Raw genomic sequence first — 20,817 nt, 5'->3', positions numbered from 1 at the left:
AACCGCTGACCTTAAGGTTCGCAGCCCGATTCGTAACCACTACGCTACCAGAGCTCCTTTGTTGTTAGGTGCATTCAATTCGGTACCGACCCATAGCAACCTTATGCACAGCAGAACGAAACACTGCCCGATCCTGGGCCAACCTCACTACTGTTGCCACGCTTCAGTCCATCGATGCTGCCACTTGGCCAATTCACCTCGTTAGGGTCTTCCTCTTTTTCTCTGACCATCCACCTTACCAAACATGACATCCTTCTCCAGCAACTGTTCCCTCCTGACAATATGTCTGAAGTATGAGAGATGAAGTTTGCCCACCTTGGCCTCCAAGGAGCACTCTGGCTGCATTTTTTCCAAAATGGACCTACTGGTTCTTTTGGCAGCCCACGGAACTTTGAATATTCTCCTCTAACACCATAACTCAAATGCATCAATTCTTCTACGGTCTTCCTAATTCAGTGTCCAGCTTTCACATGCATATGAGGTTACTGAAAATCCCACAGGGTTGCTGTAAGTTGGAAGTGACTTGGTGGCAGTGGGTTTCTGCCTATAACAGAAGCTCAGGTTGGGCTTATTTTTCCCAAGAAGAAAAGTAACTCATTAGCAGACCCATGGAAGAAATAAGGGAGAATATATTCTTTACATCAGAAGTCCACAAATGCAACAGTTCTGGGGTTTCTATTCAGAAGAACCTGTAAGTGGCCATCCACTAAATTTAGAAGTTTCTGGGAAAAGTATACATACATATACACATGTATATGATTGTGTTTGTGGACATGTATATCTTGATAGTCACAGACCCACAATACTATGTGTATCTGTATATGAACACTTCGAGTCTGGGACAGTGACACATAGTTCCAATGACTTTGGGTTCTTAAATGAATGATCTGTTCTCGGTGGTGCCCTTGCATTCACACTGGTCTGACTTTTAAGGTGCCATAGGGGTTACGTGTTGGATTGCTAACCACAAAGTCAGCAGTTCTAATCCACCAGCGGCTCTGTGGGAGAAAGAGGAGGCTTTCTGTTCCGGTCAAGAATGATAGATAGCCTATGAGTCAGAATGGCAGTGGGTGATGGTGGTGGTTTGACTTTTAGACATTTTCACAGCTTCCATGCAGAGACCTGGGAGTTGTCCACCTTTGACACACTGACACCTGTGAAAACACGGGGTTTTCAGGAGAAAAAATGATTTTCCTTCCCTGAAGAGCCAATGCAGAGATCTGTCTCATTAAACTTCTTACTCATCTTCCACTGCAGTGGATATGAATGATAAATTCTGTGGAAAAGGAAAGAGTTTGGGGACAAAGCACATTCTACTGAACTACAGAGAAAGAAAAAAGGCAGAGGCGTATGAGAGAACTGCCTGCCAGTTTGATACCCGATTTACTGAGGTGTGTGGCATCTCAGTGCTAAAAGGGACCCAGAGCTCAAGTGTCCCTTTTCCCACCCTGAGAGCAGGCCAGGTACCTGCATTCTAGCCAGCATGAGCCACCTTCTCTCCTAGACTGATCCTGCCTTGCTGACAAGAGATCAGGTTTCAGGGTCTGGACTGCACCCTCTGCACTGGTGTACTTACCTACAAGGTGACACATGATCGTGACTTCCTATGGAGATGTCATCGAAACTCTAACATCAGATAGGACCTGTATACCTCACGGGATATCTCATGCACGAATCCCAAGACTTCATTTCTACCTTACCTTCCAGATGACATACTATTTTACTTGGGGTTAGTTAGTTAAAGGAGTCCCTGGGTGATACAAACAGTTAAGTGCTCAAGTACTAACAGCTAGGTTGGCGGTTTGAATGAACCCACATAGAGGGGCCTCAAAAGACAAGTCTGGGGATCTGCTGCCTTGAAAACCGTATGGAGCTACAGTGCTCTGACACATCGTGTTACCGTGAGTCGGAACCTACTCCACAGCAACTAACAAGATGGGTAACTTTTGTCTGTTTGCCACATGAAAAGTGGCCTGCATACAGGAAATAGTATCTCCATGGGGCTTCGAAAAGTTTGTGTAAAATGCACCTAAAAAAAGACAATGATATTTTTTTCACCAACTTTGAGAAGCCTCCTGGGTTATCTAAAACTTTTGCGCTGCATTCTTTGGATGAAAAGGCATCAGACCAGGTATTATGGTAATAACTGTTGTTACTGACAACCATAATTCAGATGCCCATGAATTACAATTCTGTTCTTTTCTTCTAGTAACTTATCTTGATAACCATTATTTTGATTTTAAATGTCCAGTTATTCTACATTTTTCCGTTTGGCCAGAGTGCCATATAGCCAATCATCTGAAAAAGAGCAGCAGCCAGAGATTTCTGTAGTTCTCTCCTCCTGAAATAACTGTATGAATAATAAGCTCTCATGGAATAAAATGAGCACCATCTCCCCCAACTTAACTACAACATTCAGCCTTCATAATACTATCAGTAACATGGAGAGCTCGAGCTGAGGTACTTAAGTCCACAAGCCTATATAAGAATATAGCACAAAGACCAATGTAAGCAAATAAAACTATTCAAAAAGGAGCTTTCGAACTTCCCCTGGCCTTTAGCTAATATCTTGCGTTGCCTGGATGATTTTTTTGTGTGGCTGTGGTTGATAAAAACCAGGGAAAGCTCTCAGGCGGTCCAAGCCTCGGCCCCTGCATTTAACCCTGAGTCACAGAAGTGTATGCAGCCCTGCAAGGCAGAAGTCATTGCTGTGGACACACAGATGGCAGCCAGCTTTTACCTGAACATGAAGGGCAGCACTGTCCAGGATGAATGGTGGGGTTACCACAGGCAGGCACCGGGCAGGTGATCAAGGCACACATTTCCCGTCCACTGTGACAGTAGCACTCACGGCACCCATCGTGCCAGCTTTCCTCATTTTTATGGTGATGGCCATCCATGGACAGACATGTGCCTGACAGGACAGGTGGCCCGGCTGAAGCAGGGACCTCTGGACAGACAGAAGGCAGCCTGGTAAAGAAGCAGCTACTGCACAGGAGAATCAGCCTGTAGTGGTGTGCTTACATGTAGTGGTACACAGCCACCAAAATCCAACGCCTACAAGGGACAGTTAAGGGCATGGGCCAATGTTCATGAGAAGCATTTACCTATATAAGGTGTCAATTCTGAAAAATAAAATAAATGCAGAAAAAACGGCCAACATGTTTCTCTCCTCTTGGTGGGATTATTATTTTTACTTCTTCCACTCAATTCTTCCTCTCCTCCTCCCACCTCACCCCCCACACATTTTTTTACAATAAGCAAGCACTGATTTTGTAATAAAGAAGCATGTAATAGTCTACATTTATTTAATATTCGTGTAACAACTATTCTAGCAGCTTTACCTAGCGGTGAAGTCCTAATCCCTTTGAAACTGACAGAGTTTGCTCAGCAGAGCAAGTGAAGCAGTGATTACATTTGTGTTTACAGTGTCCCTCTTAAAAAACACCTTTAAGGTGATAACCGTCTAACTTTGAAGACACACAGAACAAGTTTTAGGGGTCTTTCATTACTTAATTTGTGGACCATGTTGACAACAATAACTGAGACAAGCAGCAAGGCTGGAGGCAGGAGACATGCAGAACAGAGTCAGGCGCATGCTCACATGGCTTCCGGTGTGCCCTGAAGTAGTAAGTACCTGGCAACAGGGACACCCAGGATTCATACTTATCCCACAGCTATTGGCTGACCTGTGTGCTTGCCTGGCAGAAGTCTCGATTCTCATGGAAAACTGTGCTATCAGAAGATTTATGAGTGAAGTTTTAGCCACACTCACTCTCCAACAGCTCTGAAAAAAAGCCCTTTTGCTGTCTCAATTGTACTGTTCAACTTTTGAGTTGAGGAAGAGGCTATTCAGGTCAAGAGAAATGTGCTTTAGGCTAAAGTTTCTGGGACAAATAAATCTGGTGAGCTAAGAAGGTGATTAATGTAGTCAACGTGCTTGCTCATTATACACTTACTTTAAATTCTATTCTGAGCTTTTATTCCATTCAGTTGAAAGGAAAACGGAGTCCCGTGGGATGGTCCCACAGGGAGTGACATTTGTGTCAGAGCAGGAAGCTATCACTGCAATTGTTCCATTGACACAGTGTCCTTCTCTTTCTTTTTGCTCCTCTGGTTGCTTTGAAGGGGGAGGGCCATGTGTTTTGGTACTTACCTCTGCACTTGCAGATAAGACAGCCATGACTGTCCTGCTGAAAACCCAAAGGACAGATTTTACTGCATGGGAGTTCTGGACATTTCTTACAGCGACAGACGTCACAGCCGTGCTTATTCTTCCTGGGTAATTAAAATTTTGTCAGAGGTCAGAAAATCAAAAATTTGCAAATGATGCCCAGGTGTTCAGACTAAGAGTCATGGAATTGATGTTGCTATTAAGCAGAATGATTTGACTCCTGTTCTCAAAGACTTGCAGTCAGATACTTGGAGTGATGTGTAATTAGCTCCCTGTGGCCACGACTGCCCATGACCATGACCAAGGTTGAGAACTGCCCAAGGACTTCAGTGCTTCTATGATTCCCGGTCAGAATTTCAGTGACATGACTGTTGATTTAATCAAGAACAGTGCTATCACAATAAATACGGACCGACTTGCCCATCCATGAACAGAATGATGGTGAAGGATGCACTGTAAGTCAGTGTGGCGACTAACATTAGGATGCTGCCTCAACTGACCACATGCTCAGTGATTCCAGAGCATTGTGAAAATTTAAATAATCAGATAGCACCCAAAACTTAACGGAACACATGAGAACTTACGGACCCACAGACCTAAGAGTTGTTAAAATTCCTTAAGTCAAGGTCTAATGATTACTTCAGAAAGTCTACTTGGAAAAGAATATCAGCTCAGAGGTGCTCCATTCATGGGGTACAGTCTAAGCCTATGGGGTAGAGGGAAAAAGCTGGATGCACTTGTCTTTTCCTTTAGTAAGCTAGAGGGCCTAACTTTGGGCCAATCCGATGTTTACAAAACAACTAGGAGATTTTTCTGGATACAAATTCTTATTGACAACTCCAGATCTTTATAAACTGACCGAGCCTGCTTGACAACAGGTGCTCAGCACTGGGGCCCTTTCTTCCGTCTGCTACCAGCCGGTGGTATAGCATGACCTCTACAGGGGGCTGCCCCACTGGTATCCTGGGCCTCAAAGAGGCGCTCTCTACCCTTTGCTTCATACCCCAATACCACAAGGTGACAACAATGGTGTCAAACTGGAAAAATAAAGGATGACTTCCTTCTTACTCAAGATAAGTGCCATCGAGTCAATTCTGACTCACAGCCACCCTGTATAAAGTTTCTGGAGAGCAGCTGGTAGGTTTGAACCACCAACCTTGTGGTTAGCAGTCCAGCGTTTATTCTATAGAGCCACACCAGGAAAATTAAGGGGTTCTAAAAGCAGTTGAGAAGCTCTGGTAGCACAGTGGTTACGAAATGGGCTGCAAACCTTAAGGTCAGCAGTTCGAAACTACCAGCTGTTCCATGGGAGAAAGATGAGGCTTTCTGCTCCCGTAAAGATTTACAGCCTCTGAAACCCTGTGTAGGGTTGCTATGAGTCTGAGCCGATTCCATGGCACGTAACAACAACAAAAGACACCTGGTGTGGTGCTGTACGATCAGCACTGGATTGTGATCACAAGGCTGGCAGTTCAAACCAACCAGTTGCTCTTCAGCAACCCTATACAAGATTGCTGTGCGTTGGAACCAACTTGATGGCACTTTAACAACAACAACAACAGAGGGCAGCCCTGCTGTGGCACTGTAGGATGAGCACAAGATCAGAAGTTCAAATTTACCAGCCTCTCATTGGAAACCCTCTATAGGGTCGGTATGAGTTGGAAACAAGTTGGTAGCACTTACATGAAAACTGAAATGTTACATATCAAAAATGAAGAATCAAAATGTATTAATCACTGATTTCATGCACTATGTCATTTTCAAGATCCACCAAGACCCTGCATAAATAAGTTCACTCACTCACTCACTCACTCATTCATTCATTCGAATAATCATTTGGTACATGCATAAAATAATGGTCATCCATGGTTGCCTTTTTCTTCACACTGCCATATGGTAACTGGCCAAGACTGATCCTTCAGAGGCCGCCCTAGCCAGTCCAGTCCTTAGTTGTCTCTGAATGTGCTTCCTGACAGGAACACAAAGTAAAATCTGCACTCCTCTAAGAAATTTCTCTCCAAGATAAACCCCAAAGCAAACACAACCAACTGCTGCGGAGTTGATTCTGACTCATAGAGGACCCTACGTAGGGTTTCTGAGACTATAAATCTTCCCGGGCAGAGACAGCCTCATGTTGCTTCCACACTGGATTTTGAATTATCATAATACTGCAGCAAGTGGTTCTAACTACTCCTATTAAAATGGTTCTTTATTCTACACTAGCAGTGAAGGTAAGAAGGTACTATACTTTTATTATCATATTTATATTTTAGGATAAAAAGCAGTGATGATATAGCTTTTTGGGGAAATTCTAAAGAATATTGTTCTCAATGTAATTCTCCAACTACATTAAGATTCACCCTCCTCCCTTAACTAGAATTTCAAAGAGAAAGAAAGGATACAAAAGATAACAAAGTAGACAGGGAAAAGCAGACGGATCTAAGACTTTTATAATGACTTAAAAAACAAAACAGCAAAAAAAAAAAAAAAACCCCACTGCCAAAGAGTCAATTCTAATTCACAGCGACCCTGTATAGACTGCCCGAGGCTGCTAATCTTTACTGGAGCTGAAAATCTCTTCTTTCTCCCAGAGAATGACTGGTGGATCTTAACTGCTGACCTTGTAGCTAGCAGCCCGGTACTGATCCTACAGTGCCACCAACGCTCCTTTATAATGACTACTGTACTGCTGCTACACACTGTGGAATTGGCTCCGACTCTTAGCAACCCTGTGCAGGGCTTCCGAGGCTCTAAGTCTTTACGGGAGCAGAAGGTCTCATCTTTCTTCCACGGAATAGCTGGTGGAGTGAAACTGCTGCTGACTTTGCTGTGACCCACTATGCCATCGGAGCTTCTTTTATAATGGCTAGCACTATATTAATGTATCAAATTAGAAAGATCCTTTCCCTCATAAAACAGAAGGGAGCGTGATACAAGATTTTTGAAGGGACCAACTCGATATATAGAAGTAGATGCTAATATAGATACTAAAGAAACAGTGATGAAGTACCTATTTCTTCTCTGGAATAATCTAGATGGTCATGGGGTTTATCTCAACAACAAATACAAGGACTGGTCATCTCTAAGGAAATGTATAAAAAGTTACTGCTACATGAAGAAAATATTTGTTGAACTGCAGCCTCATACCAAGGTAAGACAACTAGGTATGGCAGGTAATGATGCTCTAGACTGTCACTGAGCGGCTGTCAACTGACCTGACAGTACAGATTAACTAAACAGTCACAAAGCGGTCGCTGATGGCTATGGAAAGCTACAGCAATTATAACACTGAGACCTCGTTACCGTTCCATTTTCCTTCTAAGGATCTTGCTAGAGGAAGTCCCCCAGAATAGGCCCAAAGATTAGGATCAGTAACAAGGCTCTGCCCACCTTCATAAAAGCATTACGAGTAAACTTGTTTCTTATCTTTGGAGACACAATTCTTTCCCTGTTTTTTTCAATAACCTAATAAAACAAGCACAGACACTCAGGGCTCAGCACATCATTAATTCACTCACAAATACAAGTAAGACAGATAACAAAAAAATATGTATAAGTGTTTCCATCAACTTAAGAAGAGGGAATACGTACAGATATCCAAATGGACAGTACTTGTCACAGATCACGGGCTTGCATTTCTTTGGCCTTGGGCGGCACTGGCAGATCTCACAGTTGTGGGCATCAGTTTGGAAACCGAAGGGACAGTCCAAGGTACACCCTCGTTTGAGGCTGATGCAGAGCTCCTCCCCTGTGAAAAAACACAGACAGCATTTTTCTCATAAATATGATCAGAATATAACACTTTGAGGAAATACCTTCCTCTAACCATCCCCACCGACTGGACGGCACTTAACAACAACAACAACCATCCACAGATTTAAAGTTCTCAATGCTACCACAACATTACAATGGTTAGAAATGATAGACCATACACATTAGTGGCTATCATAACATGGTTTGATGCTTAGCTACAAATAAGCAGAACAAAGTCCAATTTGAAAAACAGAATTCCTAAGTATGCTTAAATCTAGTACTGAAGAATAGAACTGGTGAATATTATTTGAAGTGCTGATGAAATTTAAGGCTTTTTTTCCCATAGAATTTGCTTTTATTAGTCATCTGTAACTATTGATTGGAATCCTGGCGTGGTGCTGTAGGATAAAGTGCTGGACTACAAGGTGGGCAACTCAAACCCACCAGCCACTCCTCAGAAACCCTATTATACAGGGTAGCTATGAATGGGAATTGACTTGATGGCAGTTAACAACAAACAAAATCTACTAATTGATATAGTGTTAAAATGTGAGAATCAGACATTTATATTCAAAATTTCATTACACATTTTGTTTTGATTGCATTCCTAACATAACACATATTCTTAAATTGTCACAATGTGTTTATTTACTCTTATGGGTGCCAGATGTTATTGTATTGTTGTTGTTGTTGAGTGCTGTCGAGATGATTCCGACTTATAACCACCCTATATAGGGTAGATTTCCAAAGAGTGGCTGGTGAGTTTCAACCGCCGATCCTGTGGTTCAAACTGACTTTGCGGTCCCAGTGCTTTATCCCACAGCATTCCAGGACTCCCAGATGTTATCAGAGAACACTTCATACTATACACAATATAAGAGAATTTTTTCTCTTTCTCATAAAATGTACATATCTTACAACATGATAGAAAGTGTTCCATCTAGATCTTTTCTCCCCACATGCTGACAAATACCCAACTATCTGGATATGCTGAGCTAACTGACTGCAAAATAAATGTGCCAAAGAAATATACAGATTAATGTTGAATTCTCCACTATTTGAAATGTTCAAAGTGTCACCTGCTAGCAAAATCTGGAGTGAGTGATGTGCAATTGTCCCCTGTTAGTAAGTTGTAATTTATTATTTTAGAAGGGTAGATGCAATGGGGCTAGCAAAAGAAACTACTGGAGGTATTGGCTAATTGAAGTGAAGTCTTCTAAGATGATTTTAAATGTTGTGATATGGAATGTAACCAGAGTATTAGAGGGAATAATAACATTAAAGTAAGGAAAGCATGCTTGGTGGTATAATCAAAGCATGTTGAGGTGTGCCTGGATTAAATGCAAAATTTGAAAGACAAATTTCAAGAAGGGAAAATGTTCTGGTGATGGCAAAAAAACAGCAGTGTTTGATCACTGATCTGCAAGGGCTGGTAAAATGGGAAGCAGAGACTATTACTGTTGGAAGACTAAATGAGTTTTTATTTTATATGGACATTTTTTAAGCACAGATATTATAAATAATGCATTATTAAGAAAAACAGAACACATTTTCCCCTGCTCCATACAAATCTTATAATCTACAATTAAACCTTAACTACAATTAGTAGGTGAAATGGGTCCCAGCTTTACATAAGAATCTGAAGATAGCATCATTTGTGAATTGAAGCTGGCAATACTTGAATGTTTAATTTGGTATCTTTTAAAAAGGCAAATGTGATTTGTGATATAATTTTCAAGTCTGTCATTACCATAAACCTTTTACTACACATATTTAATACAACCTCCTGGGTCTTCTCACATTGTGCAACAATTGATTACAAATTTGCATCCTGCCTTAAAAGTGAAATTTTAAATGGCTCATTAAGACCACTGCAATTCTACGACTTGAAAGGTCATCACTTTTCATTTGTTTCCCCCTTACTAAGGGATGATGAGGGCAGGAGAAGACTGTCAGCGCTGTAGTCCTTTCTTGGACACAGAGAGCAAACCCACGGTCTCAGTTGTGAGCCCATTTTCCTCTTACACAAAGTTTTAAGTCATAACGCTGAGTGGATTGTGTTGGGGAAACAGATAAGAACTTCCAAGAGTCAGCATCCCTGGGAACTAAATTCCTTGGATTTCACAATTTCAGCCACCTTTGTGTTTTTATTGTTAAAGTCGTACGAGAACAAAGGAAGCACTCTTTAGAACTTGGCCTAGAATGGTCTTCTAACCCTTAATGAAAGTTGTAGTATCAGCTATTCAAGTACAAACAATTTGATAAAAAACTAAATTTGACTGTAACCACCTTTGCTTTGCATGGAAAGAGAAGTTCAAACACGAATGCTGCTAGAAAAATAAAAGTACTCATTAGCAAGCAGATGAGCTGTGCTACACAAGAGCCTGTAGCCTGACCATTCCCCCTGACTCCAGATGGCTCACAGGCATGCCTCATCTCCCATCTGCATGGATCTGGCTTCTGCTCCCCAACTGAAAGAAGTACTCAGGTGGGACCCTGTTTTATTTATGCAGCCCACTGACCATCATGATGCTTAAGCATGGAGTGGTGCTTAATACAAACGTGCTGGGTGAATGGATCAATCAATGTTTTTGCAACTTACTCCTCCACCAAAAAGAAGACCGTCTCTTCCAAAATACTGGCACTTGCTAAACATCTGAAAATACTGTACTATCTTTTAGTTCAATGTCCCTGGATGGTGCAAATGATGTGAACTTGGCTACTGACAAATCCAGGAGTCCTGGTGCGGTATGGTGGAAGAAAGCACTGGACCGACTGCAAGGTTGGTTTGAATTACAAGGTCGGTGGTTCAAACTTACCAGCCACTCCTTGGAAATCTTACATGGGTTGCTATGAGTCGGAAACGACTTGACAGCACTTAACAACAACTAACAAATCTAGGCGTACTGGTTTGGCGCTGTAGGATAAGCACTGAACTGCTAACCACAAGGTTGGTGGTTTAAACCTACCAGCTGCTCCTTGGAAATTCCATACAGGACCACTATTAGTTGGAACTGACTTGATGGGACTTGGAACAACAATAACTAACAAATCTGTCTTGTAAGAAGTACAGCCAGGCTGCTCCTTAAAAGACGGCAAGACTTCATCTCATGTACTTTGGTAATGTCATCAGGAAGAACCATGCTTGGTGGTAAAGTCGGCAACAATGAGGAAGACCCTAAGGAGACACAGTGACTTTGTGGCTGCAACAACGGGTTCAAACTTAGCAGCGGCTGTGATGATGCCACAGAACTGGGCAGTGTTTCATTCTGTTGTGTTACTATGAGTCTCAACTAATGTGCCAACACCTAATGACAGCAGCTGGAGTCCTGGTGTGGCGCTGTGGGCTAATGCGTCAGACTGCAAAGCTGTTTGAACTGCAAGGTTTGTGATTCAAGCTCACCAGCTGCTCCTTGGAAACCCTATGGGTCGGAATCAACTCGACGGAATCAACTCAACAACAATAATAATGGCAAAAACTAATCAAAAGGTTTGTGGTTTGAACCCACCCAGCGGTGCTGCAGGAGAAATGCCTGATGACCTGTGTCCATAAAGACTGTTGTTGTTAGGTGCCATCGAGTCGGTGCCGATTCAGAGCGACATTATGCACAGCAGAATGAAACACTGCCCAGTGCTGGGCCAACCTCACGATTGTTGCCACGCTTGAGCCCACTGATGCTGCCACTTGGTCAATCCATCTCATTGTGGGTCTTCCTAAGAAAACCCTATGGAGCAGTTCTATTCTGTCACATGGGGTTGCTATGGGTCAGAATATCAACTCAACAATAACAGGTAAAGATAATCTTCAAGTTCAGAAGTAAATCCATTGTCAGTCTATTTGGTATCAGAGTTACTAATAGGACAAAAGCAGAACTGCCCAGTAGGTTTTCCAAGTCTCTGACCTTTACAGAAGACTGCCACATCTTTCTTCTGTGAAGTGGCTGTTAGGTTCGAATTACCAACCTTGCGGTTCACAGTTGGGTGCTTAACCACTGTACCACTATGACTTGATATTTCAAGAACTTAGTTGTCAAGTGCCGCTGAATCAGTTCCAAATCTTAGCGACCCTGTATAGGGTTTCCGAGGAGCATCTGGTGGGTCTGAACTGCTGACCTTGTGTTTCCAAGTCCAGTGCTGATTCTGTAGAGCCACACTAGGAGTCTACTGTTGTTGTTGGATTGTTAAGTGCTGTCAAATCAGTTCTGACTCACAGTGTTTCTGTGTGGGTTTTCCAAGGAGTGGCTGGTGAGTCTGAACTGTCGGCCTTGTGGTCCGATGCTTATTCTACGGCGCCACACCAGGACTCCAGGAGTCCAATAAAGAATACTAAACATTGGAAGGTTACTCTAGATACCAAGTGTAAACGATGGATTTTTTTTTTAGGAGAAGTGTATCATCAAGGCAAACATTTAAATAAAGAACTTAACAACTAGAGATCCTTTACTCATAGATGGCTAAGGGTTTATAAGTTTATTTGGAAAGCTCTAGAGGCAACCATGAAAAGAAACTTTGCTTACAATTTGGAATTTTTCAACGTTATAACTTTACTGGAATCTAAAAATGTGTTCTAATCCATGGGGGGAAATTTAACTTTGAAGACAAAGCGATAAATAATGGCAAAGAACAGGGTCTATACATTACAGCGAGTCCATGGTAACTATGTAGCAAGCCCTCTGTAGATGCTGCAGAAAAAGAGGTGTCTGTTCCCAGCACAACGGGAGGCAGCACCACTGACAGTTTATGATCTGTGAATACACCGTTAGTTCCAGATAGAACATAATGGGAACGATGTCCTGCACTGTTCTGGACACTTCTCTGCCGCAGTACCTCTCACTCTTGGTCACTGGCTACCTGAGAATGGCTGTGGAGTTTCTGAGATTATTCAATAAAGAAATGCAACTCTGCAAATGGTAGCTCAACCTTGACCCCGACAGGTGTCAGTTCAGAGTACAACGATACACAAACACAAAGTCCCTTATGATTTCAGGATTCTTACCTAAAAATGCATTTCATGCTACCCTATAACTCCCATTAATTTTACATGACTGTAATTGTTTCTACATTTAAAAAAAAACAAAAAACCCAAACCACTGTCTGTCATCGAGTCAATTCTGACTCAGCGAATCCATATAGGTTTTCCAAGGCTGTAAATCTTCAGGTGAGCAGAAAGCCTCATCTTTTCCCAGGGACTGGCTGACGGGTTACAACTGCTGACTTGTGGTTAGCAGTCTGGTATTTATCCCACAGTGCTACCAAGTCTCCTTAAAATCCTTAGTTCCTAGATTTAACAGGGCTAAATCCATTTGATTTAAAGATGTAGACAACAAGTGACAAATGATTGTTGGTAAATGCCAACAAGATGGTTCTGACTAACCCTGTATAGGGTTTCTGAAGAGCAGCAGGTGGAATTAAAATGCCGAGCTTGCAGTTCGGTGCATTATCCCACAGTGCCACACCAGGACTCTGACAAAAGATTAGATGCCATTTAATTTATATACATGTCATATAATACATATTCACATGAGTAAAACACATTGAGGAGTACCGTATCTGTTAAACAGCACCAAAAGACTTTGTGATTATAAATAGCTTGTGCCAATGCAGTATTAGCTTATTAGTAGTGTATCTAAATGATCTCCATTTTAAGTTTTGTTAACATGTTGTTGTGATTAAGTGCCATCGAGTCAGTTCCGACCCATAGTGACCCTTGTAGGGTTTCTGAATTATGGCTGGTGAGCTTGAACCGCGAACTTACAGTTCAAACCAACTTTTCAGTACAGCACAATTTATCAATTCCACCCACAGTGCCACACCAGGATTAATACAGTACTTTCTTAAATATCTTCAGTCATAATTTTTCTTTATTTTAAAATCTATGATAAAGTAAACCAAACGTAACTTAAATTCTCTGTATGACCTTGATACATTACTTTGCTACAAGAATGTAATTTGTTACAAGTTAAAATAGCAAAGCTAGCATATGTTCAAACAAAATAATCCTTTGTCATATATTGTCCATATACTTTTGAAGGATGTGTTTTTTACAAGGTTTTGCTTTCAATCTTAAAGTTACTTTCTATAATATGCTAGATTGCAGCAGTATCTTTATAGCATATTGGCATATTATGAACATATTACTTAAGGCTAAGGATCATTTTTATCATATTACTATCCCTAGTTGTTGGTGCACAATAGGAACTCAATAAATCCTTAGATTTATGAGGGGACAAGTAAATGAACAAATAACAAACCAATGAGCAGAGGAAATACATTGATTTGGGCTGGTCTCACTTTAAGAAATCTTAATGTCAGTGGAACTAGGTTTAATCTTTAAGAGAAAATTTAGATACAAATGATTCAGGCAATGCACATGAATCAGGCCTTGGTGCAATGCAGAAAATAAATGCAAAATCAACACTTATCAATGCAATGGCAATGGTAAAAAGAATGTATTTATGTTATCTTTGGTTATAAGGAATATTCTTTTGTCAAATACCAGGGGAAAGAGAAACCAGTTACAATGAAAAGGAGGAGTGTTCTGAGAAGACAGGAAGCATCGAAGGCAGACTGGTACCACAACAAAGTGAGTGTGGGTGTGGGGAGAATTTTCCCTGTAGGCTAGCTAGGGCTCACTAAGAAAAGGATGTGTTATAAAATATCTCTGTAGTAAAAATATTACTGTATGCTGGGTAATGCAGCCAGCTTTGCTTTCATTCATTGATTGAATCCTCCAAATAGCCCACAAGTTAGGTTCTATCTTCTCCCCTTTATAGATGAGGATCCAGTGGTTCAGAAAAGGGCTCACTTGTTCTGAACATGCAGATCTATGTCAGGCTGATGCCAGAGCCGGAGAGGAGAGCTGTGTAGGGTCCCAAGAACCTAACAGCCTAGGGCCTGCCAATCTGCTTGGATCTAACTCACCTCCCTGAGGCTTCCAAAGGTGTCAAGTAATTAAGATGGTTAATAGGAGAGGCACTGAGAAAATAATGCCGTATGATCAGACTTCTGTCTGATAGAGACACAAGGAAAATACCAGTGGGTGTGCAGTTGGCTACAGGTCTAGGGAAGGAGGGAGAGAGAATGCCGTATGATGAGACGGACACATAGTCAGAACTGTGAGATGGGAAAGGTGGATATCAGACAAGAATGATGAACAAAGATGTCCCTGATCCTGATGGTTCTCTGCTCATCTGCTCAGCAAATACCAGCTGGAGCGCAGCCATGGGAGACAGGGCCACTCCTTTCCTCCTCTGCTGTGAACCTGAGCCTGGGTTTTCTTGAATGACAAAGCTTCCTCTTACCAAGATTTACTTTTTTAAGTTATGGAACTAGGCTTGAAATGGTGTTAGTTTTTCAGGTACAATAAACTGCTTTTCTTAGGGGAGGTCTTGCATTATATTCATCCTTGTGCTTTAACATCTAGTGCACCCACTCTACACTTAACATTGTTAAGTTCCAAAGATGAGGTCTTTATGCAAAATTGACATTAGGGCAGAGTCTAGAGCTATACCCTGCCTTCTGAGCAGAGCAGGTGGTCCTTCACCCCATTGTCCAGCAATCTCAGTGCATCTTGGGATACACATGGTGCTGCGAGACCCCTTCCCCATTACCATGGAATACACAGGGGTTGGACTGGTGGTGGTGGTTGGGTGTTTTCCTGTTTCCTCCTCCCCTGAGCAAGGATCCAGCTGACAACCCCAGCTCTGCAATCCTATGCAGACCCCTTCTGCCTTTCTCCTTTCCACCAATCTTCCTGGTTCCTTGAGGCCCTTGCTCGCTTCTCCCGAGATCTTGGGTCATCTCACTATTGCCCTGCATCTGTGGAAGGACTGAGACATTGTGGATGAATGGAGACGTTCTAAAGTCAGTTGGTAGGTGGCCCTCGTAGGAACGGTCATTGCTAGGGTCTCTGTATATTATTTACGGTGGCCAGCAGAGGGTGCCTGGGTCTGGTCCACTGGAAGTGCTAGTTGAGAATTTTTTCAAAGTTGTAAATGTAAATAAAATACTGGATAGAAAGGTATCAATAAGAGAGACGTAGGAGTCCTGGTATGGCACTGTGGGTTAATGCACCAGACTGCAAAGCTGTTTGAACTGCAATGTCGGCAGTTCAAGCTCACCAGCTGCTCCTCAGAAACCCTATGCAGGGTCACTATGGGTCGGAACCAATTCGACAGCAACTAACAACAACAACAACAGGTACATAGGACTTCAACTTGGCAGGAGTTCTGTTTTATTAGTTGAAGGAAGAAAGGAGCAAAAGAATAGGTAACATTTACAAATACTAATAAAGTTAATGGAGTCCTGGTGTGGCACTGTAGGATAAAGTTCAGGAACAAGAAGTGGGCTTGAACCACAAGGTCGACAGTTCAAACTCATCAGTCGCTCCTTGGAAACCCTATACAGGGGCACTACAAGTCGGAACTGACTCAATAGCCCTTAATGACAATGACAATAATATAGTTAATGGAGTCCTGGTGTGGCACTGTAGGATAAGCACTTGGACCACAAAGTCGGAAGGTCAAACTCACCAGTTTCTCCTCAGAAACCCTATACAGGGTTGCTCTGGGGCAGAATTGACTTGATAGCACTTACACGCCACATCAGTGTGAATTGGGGCTGGCTGCATTGCTTCAGTGTGCCACTTTGGGACCTAGATTCAGGTGGGCTTGGCTACAGACCTACGAAATCCAGAGCCACAAGGCCAGCATTGAACAAGTCACCAAGTCCCCAGCTTCCCTGTGGTTCTAACAGACATTGAAATTTGTTGTTATTGTTAGGTGCCATAAAGTAAGTACAGACTCAGAGCAACCTTATGCACAGCAGAACAAAACACTGCCTGATCCTGGGCCAACCTCACTACTGTTGCCACACTTGAGTCCACTGATGCTGCCACTTGGCCAATCCATCTCTTTGGGGGTCTTTCTCTGTCTCTGTCCCTCCACCTTACCAAACATGATATCCAGCAACTGGTCCCTCCTGACAATATGTCCGAACCCACTAATTACTTCTGGATAGAGTGCCCTGAACATAGATAATAATTAAGCCAATAGGAACTCCATCTAGGGCCAGGAACTCTGCTATACTTCCTTTCCACAACACTTAGCTCTTTATATTGCAGTGATTTCTCCCCTCCAGGTCCAACTGCACTGTTTGTTTTTACAAATAGGATAACTCCACAATGTCCTGGAGACAACAGACAATTTCAGCTCATTTGAAGAAACAAGAATCAATGGCTCAAACAAATGACCAAGACGCAGAGTCAGAAATCTGAGGGCAAAAAAGGAATGGAACTAATTGAAAAAGAATTTTTAAAAGTTTATTTTGTTACCTTCAACAGACTGACAGAAAGATCGAGGAAATCAAGGAGAACATCGAAATAAACATAAGAATTCAGGAAAACGCTACAGGAACAGACAAAATAAACACAATTTTGAAGCAATACAAAATCTGCAATTAGAAATCCAGAAGGTTAATACTGAAGATTTCAGAAATGGACAATATATTCAAAGGACAAAGGAGAAGATTCAAAGCAATGAAGCCTAAATTAGTGAGCGTGAAGATAAATCTCTCAATACTAGTATGCTAGAAGAACAATCAGAAAAAAGAATGAAAAAATCCAAAGAAAGCTGAAGAGTTATGTAGGACACCATGAAGAGGAACAACTTATGAATGATTAGAATGCCAGAACAGGAAGTGACAATAAAAAGCACAGAGAAAAATGTCAAAGAGTTGTTGGAAGAAAACTTCCCTAAAACCATGCAAGACAAGAAGATTAGCATATAAGAACTTGAAAGAGCCTAAAACAGGAGAGATCTCAAAAGAAATATCATAATCAAACTTTACAAGATCAAAGACAAGGAAAGAATCCTGAGAGCAGGTCAGGAAAAACAAAAAAGTTACCTACCAAGGAGAACCAAGAAGACTAAATCTCTGAATTCTCAGTAGAAACTATATAGGCAATAAAGCAATGGGATGACATATACAGAACTCTGAAAGAAAAAGAAAAAATTTGCTAACCAAGAATCATCTATCTAGCAAAGCTGTCCCTTAAATATGGTAGCAAAAGTAGGACATTTCCTGATAAACAGAAATTCAATGAATTTGTAATGACCAGACCAAGTTTACATAAAATGCTAAAGGGTGTTTTTTGGACTGAGAACTAACAACAACAGATAACATCCTGAGATTACCATTCATGACAACATCACCCAGAAATCAATCCAAATATATAGTCCTGGTGTGGCGCTATGGGTTAATGTGCCAGACTGCAAAGCCGTTTGAATTGCAAGGTCGGCAGTTCAAGTTCACCAGTTGCTCCTTGGAAACCCTATACAGGGTCGCTATGGGTTGGAACCGACTCGACGGCACTTCACAACATACATGTACTACAAATTCAGCTGCTAACCTCAGGGTCAGCAGTTTGAAACTAACTACCAGCTGTTCCGCGGGAGAAAGATGAGGCTTTCTGCTCCCGTAAGATTTACTGCCTCGGAAACCCTGTACAGGGTCACTATGAGTCGAACTGACTCCAAAGCACATAACAACAACAACAAACTAAAACAAACCTACAAGGTTGAAAAGAGGGAACCAGAGAAGTTAATATATAATGAAGCCAACTACAAAGTAAAAAGAAGGAATAGATAACAGAATTTCCAAATGGCAAGGAAATCAAGTAGATTTCAAGATAAAATAGATGGTTTTAATTACAGAAAAAAAAATTACAGGGTAAACTGAAAGAAAAATAATACATTTGCACATCAAAATAAAAAAGGAAGAAAATCAGAAAGATTTCATAAACATTACCACAATAGAAATGGAATTGAAAGGAAAACCCACAAACAAAATGAACTCAGCAAAGAAAATTATGTGGAAAAAAGAATCCAGCAGCACCACAGAAAAATGACAGCAGTCAATTTATACCTATTGATAATTACACTAAACATAAATGGATTAAATTTTCCAGTCAAGACACATAGAGATTAGAATGGTTAAGAATCCCGATCCTTCAATAATCTGTCTACAAGAGACATATAAAAAAGATGTAGACAACCTAAATGACAATCAACAGAAGAATAGTTAAACAAACTCTTGGTACATACACACAATGTAATACTACAAAAACGTTGAAGAATAATCATGAATCTGTGAAACATCTCATAACAGTAGAATGTGGAGGTCATTATGCTGAGTGAGATTAGTCTATCACAAACGGACAAATACTGTACGAGATCAATTTTGTAAGAAGATAAAAAATGATTTTCTTGATAAAAGAAAAAAAATCTATGATGGTTGGGGTGGGGAGAATTACTCATGAGTTAGATGGAAGACATATTTTAACATGGGTGAAAAATGGGCAATATATAACAAGAGGGAGGTCAGAAGTGGTTAGATGAAGATAGCAGGAGACACAGGGAGGAATGCAACAGTTAAAGTGAAAGGAGGTAAATGCTGTTAACGGTGAGTACATGGAAGGGATTGCAGTCATGTAATGAAGCCAAGCATATTATTTGTTGATGGTCAAAATGACAACCTACTCTGTAAACCTTCACTCAATGCACAATAAAAATAGTTGGGGGGGAAAAAAAGATGAAGACAGTCTATGACCATTAACAGAAGACCTTTTAAACAAACTCTGATACATACACACAGAAGAAAATTATGCAACACTGAAGAGTACTGATAAATCTCGGAGGACATTACGCTGAGTGAAATTAGCCAATCACAAAAGGGCAACAAATATTGTTGAGACTAGTATTGTAAAAAGTTAAGAAATGTTTCTTTTAATAAAAGAAACAATCTTTGGTTATGGGGGTGGGCAGAGGGAGGGAAAATTATACACGGGATATGACGGTAGACACATGCTAACATGGGACAAGGCAGTCAATATACAAGGTGGGGTTGTCAGAGTAAGGATGAAGGTAGCAGGAGATACAGGGAGGAAGGAATCCAACAGTGAATACAGGTAAATACTGTTAACTGATGGTATACAGCGAGGATTGTAATCACTGTAATGAAGCAAAGTATATGATTTGCAGAATGTAAAAATAACCATCTGCTCTGTAAACCTTTATTTAACAATAAAAAGTTAAAAAAGAAAAAAGTATACAGCCTTTAACTGTCACTTGTATTTCTTTTTCCCTGTGTGTTAATGAGATGGAGATGCACTGAGGCCCACTTGGAAAGATAGTACGGATGGGTGCTCCATTTAAAAAGTCAGACTATGACAGGAACACAAAGACAGAGCAGAGCAGGATTTCCCTAACAATTTCAATTTGCAAAAGACCAATGATACACTTTTTTACTTGCTTTAATGATACTTCTGAAGGAAATTACTTCTCTGAATTTAACGATGAAGGAATCATGTAGCAGCGAGAGGAATCTTAGACAACCATGACAATACTGCCAAAAAGTCTATAGTAGCAAAGCCCAGGTGAAGGGGTGGGTGAGGTGATTGGGTGCAACAAAAAGTTTAGATAAAAATTGAAGTATGATCCCAAGATAAGAAAGAATGGCTTTCCAAAGGGAGGCACAAAGGCTGCAGTTAGTTTCTGTGGAGTCTGCACTGACACATGAAGACCTAATGAGTCTTGTCCAGTCTTGCGCTATCTTCATGGTCAGTGATAAGTTCGAATCTGTTGTTGAGGTGGTGGTTGTTGTTGTTAGGTGCCATGGAGTCGGTACTGACTCATAGCAACCCTATGCACAGCAGAACGAAACACTACCCTATCCTGGATCAATCTCACTACTGTTGCCACGCTTTAGTCCATCAATGCTGCCACTTGGCCAATCTTCCAGATCGTTGGCGATCTTCCTCTTTTTCTCTGACCCTCCACCTTACCAAACATGATATCCTTCTCCAGCGAATGGTCCCTCCTGACATTATGTCC

At 41.3% G+C, this 20,817-nt stretch overlaps 1 protein-coding gene across 1 annotated transcript in view; it reads right to left on the bottom strand.

The window, feature by feature from the left end:
- Window positions 1-20,817, bottom strand: part of CRIM1 (cysteine rich transmembrane BMP regulator 1 (chordin-like)) — a 270,004-nt gene that overhangs the window by 37,772 nt on the left and 211,415 nt on the right. Inside the window, exons 9-11 of the mRNA XM_006839357.1 lie at window positions 7,766-7,922; window positions 4,157-4,278; window positions 2,741-2,950 (exon numbers count right to left, since the gene is read on the bottom strand). Of these exons, the coding sequence (XP_006839420.1) occupies window positions 2,741-2,950; window positions 4,157-4,278; window positions 7,766-7,922 (489 nt within the window). The remainder of the gene's footprint in view (window positions 1-2,740; window positions 2,951-4,156; window positions 4,279-7,765; window positions 7,923-20,817) is intronic.

The sequence above is a fragment of the Chrysochloris asiatica genome, unplaced genomic scaffold, assembly GCF_000296735.1.
Source record: "Chrysochloris asiatica unplaced genomic scaffold, ChrAsi1.0 scaffold00024, whole genome shotgun sequence".
Lineage (NCBI taxonomy): Eukaryota > Metazoa > Chordata > Mammalia > Afrosoricida > Chrysochloridae > Chrysochloris > Chrysochloris asiatica.
The sequence above is the reverse complement of the archived record's forward strand: the minus strand, read 5'-3'. Positions and strand labels throughout refer to the sequence as shown.